The sequence below is a fragment of the Ornithorhynchus anatinus genome, chromosome 12 (genome assembly GCF_004115215.2).
Source record: "Ornithorhynchus anatinus isolate Pmale09 chromosome 12, mOrnAna1.pri.v4, whole genome shotgun sequence".
Taxonomy (NCBI): Eukaryota; Metazoa; Chordata; class Mammalia; order Monotremata; family Ornithorhynchidae; genus Ornithorhynchus; species Ornithorhynchus anatinus.
In genome coordinates this window covers 58453571-58467879 of record NC_041739.1, presented here as the reverse complement: position 1 = coordinate 58467879, position 14309 = coordinate 58453571, and the positions used below count along the sequence as shown (strand labels likewise).

General features: G+C 50.5%; 1 protein-coding gene across 5 annotated transcripts in view; it reads right to left on the bottom strand.

The window, feature by feature from the left end:
* Positions 1-13851, bottom strand: part of KDR (kinase insert domain receptor) — a 55668-nt gene extending 41817 nt beyond the window's left edge. For 4 of the 5 annotated variants that reach the window (XM_029076850.1, XM_029076851.1, XM_029076852.1 and 1 more), the window contains exons 1-2: positions 5365-5692; positions 2318-2411 (exon numbers count right to left, since the gene is read on the bottom strand). In XM_029076850.1, the coding sequence (XP_028932683.1) occupies positions 2318-2411; positions 5365-5479 (209 nt within the window). In that variant the 5' untranslated portion in view covers positions 5480-5692. Of the gene's footprint in view, positions 1-2317; positions 2412-5364; positions 5693-13718 lie in introns of those variants that run through there. The other variant, XM_029076853.2, reaches the window with a different exon arrangement.
* Between the last annotated feature and the right edge of the window lie 458 nt (positions 13852-14309).

Sequence of the window (14309 nt, the reverse complement as noted above, 5' to 3'; positions counted from 1 at the left end):
TCAAGACAAAACTACCTTGCCTCTCTCAATTTTAAAACTTGTCCACTGCTTCCTGGGATAATCTCCGTCCATCAGGATGATCTACTTCCTTTGGAATGGTGAGAATTTTGGTACAGCCATTGGACTAAATCTTCAACGCTCTCTTAAAAGTTTCTTTTTGCTGAGCCCCTCTTTATCTGTCACCCTACCTTTGATTTATAACCCCTGGATTATTATTATTATCCTTATTATTATACTTAAGGGCTTACTATGTGCCAAGCACTACTAAGCTTTGGGATGGGCACAAGATAATCAGGGTGGAGAGAGTGCCTGTCCCATACGGTGTTCATGATACAAATGAGGGAGTAGGATTTAATCCCCATTTTACAATTGAGGAAATGGAGGCACAGAGAAGTTAAGTGACTTGCCCTAGGTCAAACAGCAGACAAGTGGCAGAGCTGGAATCAGAACACAGACCCTGGCTAGAGTTGAGAACTACCACACAAAAAACTGGTGGCCCTGAGGACCATCATTTCCACTTCTCTCATCTCTGCCAGGAAGGGGATAGAATCCCATCCTTCCGGCTGATCCAGGTGGAAGGTTTTCCCAGTTAGCAAAACCTGCGGTGAGGACTTCCTGCCAGTCAGAGGAGGGAGAGGAGTTCTAGGACATCCAAGACAGAGGATAAAGGTAGAAGGCAGGATGTTTTCTCCAAGAACCCGACTTTAACCGGGGCATTTTTAGCCGTGAGTCCTCCCTATTAGGGGAGGGGCAGGGACGTGACTTGTTTCAGCGTGGCCTAGTGGGAAAAGCACAGGCCTAGGAGTGAGAGGACCTGGGTTCTAATCCTACCTCTGCCACTTTATCTGTCGTGTGACCTTTGGCAAATCACTTAACTTCTCTGTGCCTCAGTTACTTTATCTGTAAAATGAGGATTAAGACTGTGAGCCCCATGTGGGACAGGACTGTGTCCAACCTGATTGTCTCGTATCTACCTCAACGCTTAGAGAAGTGTCTGGCACATAGTAGGTGCTTAGCAAATACCATTAAAAAAAAACAAGAAAACCCCCCAAAAATCTATATTCGTCCCAGGGAAGGAAGGTGACGTAGGTCTGAACTCTAAATTTAGAGAGAGGTTTTGAAGAGGAGATGAAGAGTCATGAGGGAGAGTTTCTACAGCCCTTCCCTGATTTTTATGCCATTGTCACGATAATAATAATAATTATGGTATGTGTTAAGCACTTACTATGTGTTAAGCACTTACTATGGCACTGTACTAAGCATTGGGGTTGATACAAGATAATCCTATCAGACACAGTCCCCGTCTCCCATGGGACTTCCAGTCTAAGTAAGAGAAGGTGGGATTCGATTCCCATTTTATAGATAAGGACATTGAGTCACAGAGATGATAAGAGACTCGCCCAAGGTCGCACAGTAGGCAAGTGGTCGAGCTGGTTTTGAGACCCAGGCCCCCTAACTTCCAGGCCCGTACTTTTTCCAGGCCACGCTGGTATTTAGAAGTGTTCCCCTAAAAGCACGTCACTGAGTGACAAAGCTCATGCAGTGGAAAGGATTCTTTTCCTGCTGTCCTGATACCTTAGAGAGTACAGTGCTTTGCATACAGTAGGGGCTGAATGAATTGCTCACGCCTTCCCTTTTGCCTCCCTCCCCCTTCACATCTGGCAGACCACAGTCCTCCCCATCTTCAAAGTCCTTTTGAACTCGCATCTCCTCCATGAGGTCTTCCCCGATTAATCTCCCATCTCCGCACCCTATAGCCTTCTCCAACTACGACCGCAGCACTTTCATCAACTAAGCACTCGGGGCCTTCCTCCCTCCTGTAACATATCGTCAAACTCTGCTTCTTCTCTCTACCCTATATTGAAAGATGATATTTAAGTTAGTGATTATTATGTGTCAAGCACTATACTAAGCACTGGGGAACATACAAGACAACCAGACACCGTTCTTTGGTCCAAATGGGGCTCACAGTCTAGGTAAGAGGGAGAACAGGTATTGGAATCACCTATTTTACCAATGGGAAAACTGAAGCACAAAGAGGAGATTGCCTACGGTCACACAGCAGGCAGGTGGCAGAACCAGGATTGGAACCCAGGTCCCCCGACTCCCAGGACCGTGCTGTTTTCACCAGGCCACGTATCTGTAATTTATCGTCGGGTCCATCTTCCTCGCTGGATTGTGAGATCCTTAAGGACAGGGACTCGTGCCAACTAATTCTAGCATTTCCTGCCGGGTGCTTAGTATAAGATTCGGCTTAATAAATAGTCTCGATTAACCGATGGATCTAAGGTGCCCACAGACCAACATGGGCTCTCACCTGCAGGTGATCTGCAGAGTCGCGTTGACCATGACGGTGAGCATGTCCTTCTGGATGCTGAGACTCGGCCGGTCCGGGGCGACACCGAGCTCCCCTGGAAGACAAATCCGAGAAACAGGCTGCGGCGGTACCGCAGACGGGAGCCTGTGCCACGATTTTAACACCCCCTCTCCCCATCCCTTGACTAGCTCATTGTGTAAGATGGGAGGGGGTTCCCCTTCCCCCTCCACCATTCCCCGCCGGAGCCGAAGAGCCTCTTCATAACAGGAAGAATGGGCAGATGGTCCGAAACTAGCCGAGAGGCCGGCCAATTCACGGAGCGAGGGTGGGGTTCCTGTTTTCTTACCCTGCCAACTTCAAGGTCTCTACAAAAGGATGTGGGACATTGAAATAGAGTGAACCTTCACCTGTGATCTCAGCCCCTGGGGAGAGGTCTCGGGTGGTTTTCTTCCCAAGAGGTGGCCATACCAGAAGGCCCAGATTGCTGATTAATGAAATCGGCCTGGAATTTTTGCCGAGTTCATCTTTATGGGCTGGGAGGAGGAGGGGGGCCGGGGACCCCACCTCATTTCCTATCGGACCCGTTCTAATGTGTTTCCTCCGCGAGCTCGACAAGGGTGTCGACAGAGTCGGTCGGCACCGGAAAGGGGCGGGGGGACCGGAATGGAGAGGCTCACACGACTTGGCGTTGATTTTGGTCTCTTCTGTCCGGAGATGCCAACCAGAAAAATGGGGGCAGGTTGGCGGCGGGGAGCCGACGCGTTGGCAGAGGGACTCCTGAGCTTTGACTCACGTCTCTCCTCACGCCAGCCCCATTGCAGGAAATCTGAACACTCATTCCCGAGAATCACGGTGCACTTCCCCCATGGAACCCGGTGACCGGGAAACTAAGACCTCCATCATCTTTTAGTAAACTGACCCTCAGGATTCAGGGCTAACAGGCCAGAAACACCCTGGAGTTTTCAACTGAACAACTTACTGGAAGCAATGTCAACGCCCTAATCTACTTAACTAACATACCTCAGGGGACTTGGGAATGCCATTAATTAGTGTTGGATCTGTATCTAGGGAAAAGGCAACTGAGAAGCTACTGTGGGGAAGTCAATTCAGATCCACAGCCAACGTGGATAATTCAGACCCTTCCTCATACCTACCCTTTCCCTTCTGCTCCCCTTCCGCCTCATCCCCACCAAACTCAGCTTACGGGGCTTCTTATGACCTAAATATCTGGAAAATTGCCTCGGACCTCTACTTCCCCCGGCCCGTGTAGAGACACAGACTCGCAGAACAATAGCGTGGCAAAGAAAAAGGAAATTGGGCGTGGGCCAGGGATCTCAGAGCCCCGGATGGGGACGACAGGGTGGACAACCAGCCGTTGGTTGTTGCGAACGCTTTAATTAAGAAGGGATTAATTGTCTCTGCCCTGAGTGTGAAAACGATGCATGACATAACCACATCCCAATCAAACGCCAAACTGTCCGGGGGAACTAGAGTGTAACTTTCCCAAGCTGGAGCTGGGGTGGGGGGTGGGAAGTGGTGGGGTGAAAATCAGGTTAGGTCAGGATTCCTTTTGAGATGAGCCCAAAACACAAGATGATCCAGATTTTCTTCTAGATCGGTACTAGGGGGGAAAAAGAATACCCCCAAATACCAAAGGCACCTCAAAAGGATGCTGCAAAATAGCCATAACTTCTGGTTCATTCACTTTCCTTCCTTAAATTACTAAATCCATTGTTCTCCAGTAAGTATGAGCTAACAAAAATGGTCAACTGATTACATGCATCGACACCTTCTCTAAATGAACACTTTCTTGTTCCGACACGTACCTGTGTCGTGGGCATTTTCACCCTGTTGGATTTAAATTCCCTGTATATAGAGCACTGGAGGGGCTGGATGAAACATTTTATAGTACACTGTTTTAAATATTCCATCGCCCGTGTCCCAAGCCCCGTGACGCCATTAATGAGTTAATTAACCCCGATTTTCTTCTCCACTGCTGGGGAGGCGGGGGTGGGGGACAGGGGGAACAGTCAACGGTGGTGTTTCCTTGGGTAACCGAAGTTGCCAATTAATTTCCCAATACTAAGTAAACCCATTCTGGCCCTCTTATATCAGACCTCGGGCTTTCTCCTTCCTACTTAAAAGAAACCATCACCTTTCTCAGATGGACCGACCACAGTTTGGGACCAGGCTAGCAAAAAGCCTTAACAGCAGGAGCTACGGGAAGTTTCTTGGTATGTGACTCCTCGGGGAGAGGAGACTGCCAAGGAACTCTAGAATCTCTAGCTCATCCTCTAGACCTTTAGCTCTTTGGGAGCAAGGGATGGGTCAACCATCTCTGTTACACTGTACTCTCCCAAGTATTTAGTACAGGTGTTCTGCGCACAATAAATGCTCAATAAACCCCACTGATTGATTGATTATGAAGTCCTCATCTGGGTAATTTAGGCTGATCCCTGCTCCCCGTCCTTCATGGACCACGTTGGTTCGGCCTCCACCCTGACTCGTTGAGGGGAGGGGGGGTGTTAGAAGCCCTACTCTGGGGACTAAAGAGAAGCAGCGTGGCTTAGTGGAAGAAGCCCGGACTTGGGAGTCCAAAGGACGTGGGTTCTAATCCCGCCTCCGCCACTTGTCTTCTGTGTGGCCTTGGGCGAGCCACTTCACCTCTCTGTGCCTCACTTCCCTCATCTGCAAAATGGGGGTTAAGACTGTGAGCCCCACGCGGGACCACCTGATTACCTTGAATCCACCTCAGCGCTCAGAACAGTGCTTGGCCCATCGTGAGCGCTTAACAAATACCATCGACATCATCATCATCACTATTCCAGAGGGGAAACGGCAAATCCCTTCCCCCCCGCATCTCCGCACGGGCGACAGGGCCTTACCAAAGCTATGAAGACCCCCCAACTTCCCCGGGGTGTCCAGGGAGGGGGCCGACCCCTTGTTCTGCCCCCGAAGTGTCCAGAAAAGTCCTCCCGAGGGCGGTGCGCTCCCCGGCCCCCTCCCCTCTCGGGGTCCCGTCCCCCCCCACGGTCGGGCCCCCCTACCTGCAGCCGTCTGGACGCCCGGGCCGAGTCCCGACCCCGGCCCCGACCCCAGCCCCGACCCCAGCCCCAGCCCCAGCCCCAGGAACAGCATCGTCACCGCCTGCTGCCCCTCCATCCTCCGCCGGACAGTCCTGCCCGACCCCCCGGGCCAAGGCCAGTCCTGGCGGCCGGGACGACCGGGAGACAGGAGGGGGGCACAGACGAGTAGAGAGGAGGGGAGCAGCTGGGTAGAGCGCAGGGGCGACGATGGACAGTTAGGAGAGTCCGGGCCGGGGCGCACAGGGCAGAGGAGGAGGGCAGAGAAGGAGGGCAGAGGAGGAGGGCAGAGGGAAAGGGCAGAGGAGGAGGGCAGAGGGAAAGGACAGAGGAGGAGGGCAGAGGAGAAGGGCAGAGGGGAAGGGCAGAGGAGGAGGGCAGAGGAGAAGGGCAGAGGAGAAGGGCAGAGGAGAAGGGCAGAAGAGGAGGGCAGAGGAGGAGGGCAGAGGAGATGGGCAGAGGAGATGGGCAGAGGAGGAAGGCAGAAGAGGAGGGCAGAGGAGGACGGCAGAGGAAGAGGGCAGTGGAGGGCAGAGGAGATGGGCAGAGGAGGAAGGTAGAAGAGGAGGGCAGAGGAGGAGGCTAAAGGAGGAGGGCAGAAGAGGAGGGCAGAGGAGGAGGGCAGAGGAGCTGCGAGGTTGAGGCTGAGCACCGGGGACTGTGCGGTTGGGGCAGCCTGGCCGGTGGCGCCTCTTGTGCGCGCAGGGGGCGGGCCTGCCCTCGGCCCCCGCCCCCGGACCCGCCCCCGGGACCACCCTGGGACCCCTGTTCCCGCCCCGAGGCCCCCACCCTCTCCCCAACGCAACCCGCTGACCCGGGGACCCTTGGTACCCCTGGATGTTGGGCAGGGATGGTCTCTATCTGTTCCCAAATTGTCCTTTCCAAGCGTTTAGGACAGTGCTCTGCACACAGGAAGAGCTCAATAAATTCGATTGAAGAAGCGAATGAATGGGTCCTGTCCAGCCCGCTCGCGGGGTCCCAGGGGACCCCGGCCCCCCATCTCCGGGGGCGCAGGGCGCCCCGGTGCCCTCTCTTACCACGCCTCCCTTCGGGACCGGCAGAGGACCAGGGCCCTGCCCACCGCTCCTGCCCTTCGGGGGTCTCCACCCTGCACCCCCTCCTTCAGTCATTCAGTCGTATTCACTGAGCGCTTACTGTGTGCAGAGCCCTGTACTAAGCGCTTGGAAAGTACAATTCAGCGATGAAGGGAGACAATCCCTGCCCACAACGGGGTCACGGTCTAGAAGGTGGGGGAGAAAGGCATCAATAGCATCAATAAAAATAAATAAAATTAGATAGATAGATAGATAGATAGATAGATAGATAGATAGATAGATAGATAGATAATATATATATGTACACATCATCTGACCCTGGACCTCAGTGATCCACAGTAGCCGTCCCCAAGAGTCCCACCCTGGTCCTCTGCCATCCCCCACTCCCACGGGCACTCACCGACCCTTCACCGTCCAGCAGGAACCGCCGACCCTCCCCAATAATAATCGTGATATCTGTTAAGCGCTCACTATGTGCCAGGCACTGTACTAAGCGATGGGGTGGAGACAAGCCAATCGGGTTGGACACAGTCCTGTCCCACGTGGGACTCACGGTCTCGATCCCCCTTTTACAGATGAGGGAACTGAGGCCCAGGGAAGGTGAAATGACTCGCCCGAGGTCACGCAGCAGACACGCGGAGGAGTTGGGATTAGAACCCATTACCTCTGACTCCCAGGCAGGCCTGTGCTTTATCCACTATGCTATGCCCCCTACCTCGGTCCGTCGCCCATTTCCCACTTCCTGTTTCTGGGTGCACCCCTGGCATAATAAAGATAATAATAATACTATCTGTTAAGCACTTACTATGTGCCAAGCACTGATCTAAGAGCTGGAGTAGTTACAAGGTAATCAGGTTGTCCCATGTGGGGCTCACAGCTTTAATCCTCATTTTACAGATGAGAGAACTGAGGCACAGAGAAGTCGAGTGACTCACCCAAGGTCACACAGTAGACAAGTGGTGGAGCCGGGATTAGATCCCACATCCTCTGACCCCCAACCCCGTGCTCTGGCCGCTAAGCCACGCTGCTTCTCTCCTTGTTAAGCGCTTACTATGTGCCAGGCACTGTACTAATCGCTGGGGTGGCTACAAGCAGATCAGGCTGGACCCAATCCCTGTCCCATGTGGGGCTCACAGTCTCAATCTCCATTTTACAGATGAGGGAACTGAGGCCCAGAGAAGTATAGTAACTTTCCCAAGGTCACACAGCAGACGAGCAGCGAAGACAGGATTAGAACCCATATCTTCTGACTCCCGGGCCAGGGCTCTATCCATTATTCCACGTTGCTTTCCCCAGGGTGGAAAGCACTTAGAGGGGGGGCTGGGGAGGGGGTGGTAACGGGGTCTAGTCTACAGACCTATGACTCTGGGAGTCAGGAGGCCAGGATCTAATTCCAGCTCTGCCACCGGCCTGCTGTGTGGCTTCAGGCAAGCCACTCAACCTCACTGAGCCCCAGCTTCCTCATCCACCAAGCGCATTGCTCTCTCACGGAAACGTGGGCTTTCCACTGGATTGTAATTTCCTCTGGATCAGGCATCATTAATCTTTCAATCAATAGTAGTCATTGCGTACTTACTGTGGGCAGAGAACCGTACTAAATCGATCATATTTATTGAGCCCTTACTGGGTGCAGAGCGTAGTATTAAGAGCTTGGGAAAGTACAACAGAGTTTGTAGATGGGATACCCGCCCACAAGGAGCTTACCGCCTTCGGGGGAAGGCAGACACTAAAATAGATTATGGGTAGGGAAAATAGTAGAGTGCGATCGGGAGAGAAAGAAAGTAAATAAACACGATCCCTTTCCTCAGTTATGTCGCCAATAATTACTATAGTCTCCCAACTACTTTGTACAGTGCTCTGCCCAAAGCTGATAAACAACAACAACGATAATAATGGTATTTTTAAGCACCACCACATGCCAAGCACTCTGCAAAGCTCTGGAGTAGATACAGTTAGATCCCAGTCCCCGTTCCACCTGGACCTCACGGCCTGATAGAGAGGAAGGACCGGCATTTGATCCTCATTTTGCAGATGAGGAAACTGAGGCACAGAGAAGTGATTTGCCCAAGATCACGCAGTAAATACCCTTGATTTATTTCCCCTGCCCGGCCCAAGAAGAGTCAGTGGTTCCCGCATCATCCGGACAGGACAGTGACGCGACCGTAGCGGTGTTTACAGATTCACCGTCGTTCTCCCTGGGGTGAGATCAAACTGTTCAGATTACCACAAAGAGCAAAAGCAACACCTCGGCAGAGGACAGTTTTTATGCGTCCACAGTGTTGAAGGGGGCCGTGGGTCAGTCATCAGTCTTTTCAGCCTCACCCTTCTCCGAGATAAAGTTCACCAGCTACACCAAGGTGTCTGAAAACCCCGAGTCGATTCAGTTTGACTGGTTAGAGCCTTTAGGGGGGTTCCCTGGGACTTTAAAGGGAACAAGCATCCATCCCTCGGGCAAGTAAATAGGCTTCCCCAGCAGTCACTATATGGTCACCCAATATCTACAGATGAAAAGGTTTAGGCTCCAAACTTTTCAAATGAGCTTCCTAGCATCTTCTTGGAAGCCTGTGGACAGCTAGCCATGAGTGAGCATAAAATCGGGTCAGCCTTTAAAGGAATTAACAGATTCAGTTCAGTCGCCTCGTCTATCTTGGGAAGCTGAGTTTCTAGACTTCTTGGGCTAAAAACTGGGCATCCTGGAAGTTATTCCAGGCCCAAGTCAGGCTGAAATAGTAGTGATATTTAAGCGCTTACTACGTGACACAAGCAAATCGGATTGGACACAGTCCCTGTCTTATGTGGAGCTTACTGTCTCGATCCCTATTTTACAGAGGAGGTAACGGAGACCCAGGGAAGTAAAGTGACTTGACCGAGGTCACACAGCAGACAAGGAGCGGAGCCAGGATTAGAACCCATGACCTCCTGACTCCCAGGTCCATGCTCTATCCACTCCGCCATGCTGCTTCTATTAATATTATTGCTCGTACTACTAGCAGTAATTGTAGTAGGAGCAGTAATAATAAAAATAATAAGCCTGGTATTTGTTAAACACTTACTATGTGCCAGCACTGTTCTAAGCGTTGGAATAGATACAAGGGACTGAAGTTGTCCCACGTGGCGCTCACAGTCTTTATCCCCATTTTCCAGATGAGGTCACTGAGGCACAGAGAAGTGAAGTGACTTGCCCAGAGAATTAGTTCTAGCAGTAATAATATTATTATTACTAGTAGTAATGATACTTATTGACGGAGTAACAGGAATAGTAATGGTAGTTATTGAGCACTCGCTGAGTGCAGTGCACTGTACTAAACACTTAGGAAATTACAACAGAAGCAGGAGACACTCTCCCTACCTATTAGGAGCTTCTGCGGTAATGGGGGAGAGTGAAGTGGGCACTGACCCCATGGTATCAACATCGGCGTGGGTTGTTTTAGGTGCTGAGTCTGTGCTCAATACTATGTTAGCTCTAGGGGAGATACAAGATAGACAGACTTATCTATTTATAATAATGTTGGTATTTGTTAAGCGCTTACTATATGTCGAGCACTGTTCTAAACACTGGGGTAGATACAGGGTAATCGGGTTATCCCACTTGGGGCTCACAGTCTTAATCCCCATTTTACAGATGAGGTAACTGAGGCACAGAGAAGTGAAGGGACTTGCCCAAAGTCACACAGCTGACAGGTGGCGGAGCCGGGATTAGAACCCACGACCTCTGATTCCTAAGCCCGGGCTCTTTCCACTGAGGTCCCTGGCCCACCTGAGGTTCATAGGGAGGGAGATCAGTTATTTAATTCCTCTTTTACAGATGAGGACCTAGTCTAGATGGGGAGACGTACATTAATATTAATAAATCAATTTTGGAAATGCACATAAATGCCGTGGGTCCGGGGAGCAAATCTGGGTGACTTTGAAGGGAGTGGGAGAAGAGGAAATGAGGGCTTAGTCAGAGAAGGCCTCTTGGAGGAGATGCGCCTTCAAACAGGCTTTGAAGGTGGGGGGAGTCATTGTCCGTTGGATATGAAGGAGGAGGCCGTTCCTGGCCAGAGGCAGGATGAGATGGAATCTCCCATTTCCTCCTGTCTTCGGGACATCTCGACTTGGATGTCCCGCCAAGACCTCAAACTAAACATGTCAAAAACAGAACTCCTCAGCTTCCCACCCATACACTGTCCTCCCCCTGTCTTTCCCATCACAGAAGACAACATAACTATGCTCCCTGTCTCAAAAGCCCATAACCTTAGCATTGTCCTCAACTCATCTCTCTCATTGAGCCCACATATTTAAATTGTCACCAAATCCCGTGACAAATCCCGAGCGCCTTTCCCCTCCATCCTAACTGCTACCGAGTTGATCCAAGAACTTATCATACCCCACCCGGACTACAGCATCAGCCTCCTCGCTGACCATCCTGCCTCCTCTCTCTCCCCACTCCAGGCCATATTTCTCTCTGCTGTCCAGATTATTTTTCTTAAAAACTGATCCGTCCACCTCTCTCCACTCCTCAAGAACCTCCAGTGGTTGCCCATCCACCTCCGTATCAAATAGAAACTATGTGCATCTGCTTTAAAGCACTCGATCAGCTCTCCCTCTCCTACCTTACCTCGCTGCTCTTCTACTAAAATTCAGTCCACACATTTTGCTCCTCTAATGCCAAGTACTCACTGTACCTCGATCTCGCTCTGACATGTCGCCCACGTCCCACCTCTGGTCGGTAACTCCCTCCTTCTTCATATCTGACAGACGATCACTCTCCCCACCTTCAAAGCCTTATTAAAATCACAACTCCAAGAGGCCTTCCCCAACTAAACCCTCATTTCTCCCCCTTCTCCTTTCCTTCTGCATCACTTGGATTTGTACCTTTTTAGAACTTGGTATTCACCCCACCCTCAGCCCCAGAGCTCTTGTGTACATATTCACAATTTCTTTGTTTATTTTAATGCCTGTCTCCCCGTTCTAGACTCTAAGCTTGTCATGGGCAGGGAACGTGTCTACCAGCTCTGTCGTAGGGTACTCCCAGCAGCACTTAATGCTTGGCACACAGTAAGCGCTTGATCAATACCTCGATTGATTGATCCCACTACATCATAAAACCCTTCATGTTTTAAATAATTTTCCAAACTGACTTTTCTTATTCAGACATTTGGCAAGATTTCCGTTCAACTCCCTGAAGGTATCTGTCCTCTGAAAACCAATTTTCCATGATGGGGAATAGAAACTGTTCACAATCATTTCATCCATACTTATTTACTGAGTGCTGACTGGGTTTTTTATGGTACTTGTTAAGCGTTTACTATATGCTCATCACTGTTCTAAGCGCTGGGGGAGACACCAGTTAATCGGGTTGGACATTGTCCCTGTCCCACATAGGGTTCACAGTCTTAATTCCCATTTTACAGATGAGGTAACTGAAGCCCGGAAAAGTGAGGTGACCTGTCCAAGGTCACATAGAGCAGCCGGGATTAGAATCCATGTCTTTCTGACTTCCAGGCCACACTGCTTCTCTTTATGCAGAGCACTATACCAGCCACTTGGAAAGAGTAAAATAAAGTTAGTAGGCACAACTCCCCCCCCGGATGAGCTCACAGTCTAGCAGGGGAGAAAACCACTACAGATAGGGGGATGCCATGGCTCGGGGTTGGCACTGTTCTACGGTCACTTCGGCCATCTACTACTATTAACAATAATAATTGTGGTATTTGTTAAGCACTTACTATGTGCCAAGCACTGTTCTAAGTGCTGAGGCAGACATAAGGAAAGCAGGTTGTCCCATGTGAGGCTCAAAGTCTTAATCCCCATTTTACAGATGAGGTAGCTGAGGCACAGAGAAGTTAAGCGGCTTGCCTAAGGCCACCCAGCAGACATATGGCGGAGGTGGAATTAGAACCCACGTCCGCTGATTCCCAAGCCCATGCTCTTTCCACGAAGCCACGCTGCTTCTCTAAATCACATAAATCACCTCTGCGGGCACACTGCCCTGTGCTGCACCCCTGCCTACTTTCTTGTTTGTACGCTCCTTGAGGGCAGGGATTGTGTCAATCAAGCGCTTAGTACAGTGCTCTGCATCCAGTAAGCGCTCAATAAATACCACTAGCCACCAGAGCTATCATCACCTCCTGCACTCAGGTTCTGAGTCCTGAAGTGTCAGAAGACTTCACTCTCGAAGGACAATTCCCTGACCTGAGTTCCACACTTCCGTTCACCCTTTAGAGAACCTCAGCGCAGCACAGATTTTGACACAGTTTCCTCTTTCAGTGGCTTATAAATCAATGGATATCAATAATAGCCGCTTTTTAATCAAAGGACCAGAAAGGCATAAATGGACAGAAATCAGCCTCACTTTTCCCGTTTTAGCAGCGCAGAATTTTAACGTTCGGTTCCCTCACTCAGTGATGTTAGTTTTTCAAGTTATTACTGAGGGCCTACTTCTCCAGTTGCTGCTGAGGCTAGTTCCAGGAGCACACAGGGTTCCTGGCTCATTTCCTCACCTCCGGGACTACAAGCCCAGTCACCATCATCATCGATTGTATTTACTGAGTGCTCAATGTGTGCAGAGCACTTATTAACGCTTGGGAGAGTGCAACACAATGCTATAACTGAGAAATTCCCCGCCACAACGAGCTGATGACAGAGTCTTCCAGACAACCCTGGCACAGCGGGCACTCCCACGGGCACTTCAGTGTCATGTTCACCGAGTCCACGTGTTCACCGGCCCAAGTCCACCGAGGAGTGGTAACGGGCCTTTGAGAGAGGACAGAGAACTTTTCTCCCACTTCGCACGTTTTGGTTAGGGAACACGCCTCGTGCTTCTGTTGGACTCTTCTGAGCATTTAGTACAGTGCATTTCACCTTGTGTGCACTAAGGAAACACCTTGAACGCGCTCGAAACACCATGGCAACCCCAGCTCTGGACTCTGTCTCCTTCAGGCCCCCGGCAGCTACAATAATAATAATTATGGTGCTTGTTAAGCACTTACGTGCCAAGCACTGCTCTAAGCGTTGGGGTAGATATAAGTTAATCAGGTTGGACAGTTCCACATGGGGCTCACGCTCTTATCCCCATTTTACCAATGAGGTAACTGAGGCAAAGAGAAGCAAAGTGACTAGCCCAAGGTCACACAGCAGATGAGAGGCAGAGGTGGGATTAGAACTCAGGTCCTTCTGACTCCCAGGCCTGTGCTCTATCCGCTAAGCCACGTTGCTTCTCCAGAAGTCCAGGGCGGATCCAGGTCAACCCCTCAGTTACATCACTAAAAGCCTTATTACCAGAACACGCTCACACCAAACACCAATTCATTCCAAAGGAAAACCTCTCCTGTAGTTCTACATTTCTCTCCCGCTGAGGGAACCAGAGATCTGAAATCAGGACTTCCTTTCCCTCCAGCAGCGGCTCCCCTTTTTGAAATCCGCCCCCTCCTCTCCTCCTCTGTGATGTCACAGTTATCTCTCCAGAAAGCAATGACAATGAGATAAGATGGGTAGGCTAGGCTCCAATTTCACCTGAGAAATACAAGATTGGGGGGGGGGGGGGGAGAGACTTTCTAAACCAACAGAGTCGAATCTGGGGTCAAGACCCCAAATGAGCTTTTTAATGAGAGAGAAAGATCGAAAACGGATGAAATCATATCATGAAAGAGATTATTTCCCACAGTTCCTCGTGAGATAGGTGGATACTTTTTTGGTTTATCTGTTTTGTTTTCTAATGGTATTTCTTAAGTGTTTACTATGTGCCAGCCACAATACTAAGTACTGAGGTAGATACAAGACAATCAGGTTGGACACAGTCCATGTCCCACTTGGGGCTCACAGTCCTAATCCCCATTTTACAGATGAGGGAACTGAGGCATAGAGAAGTGA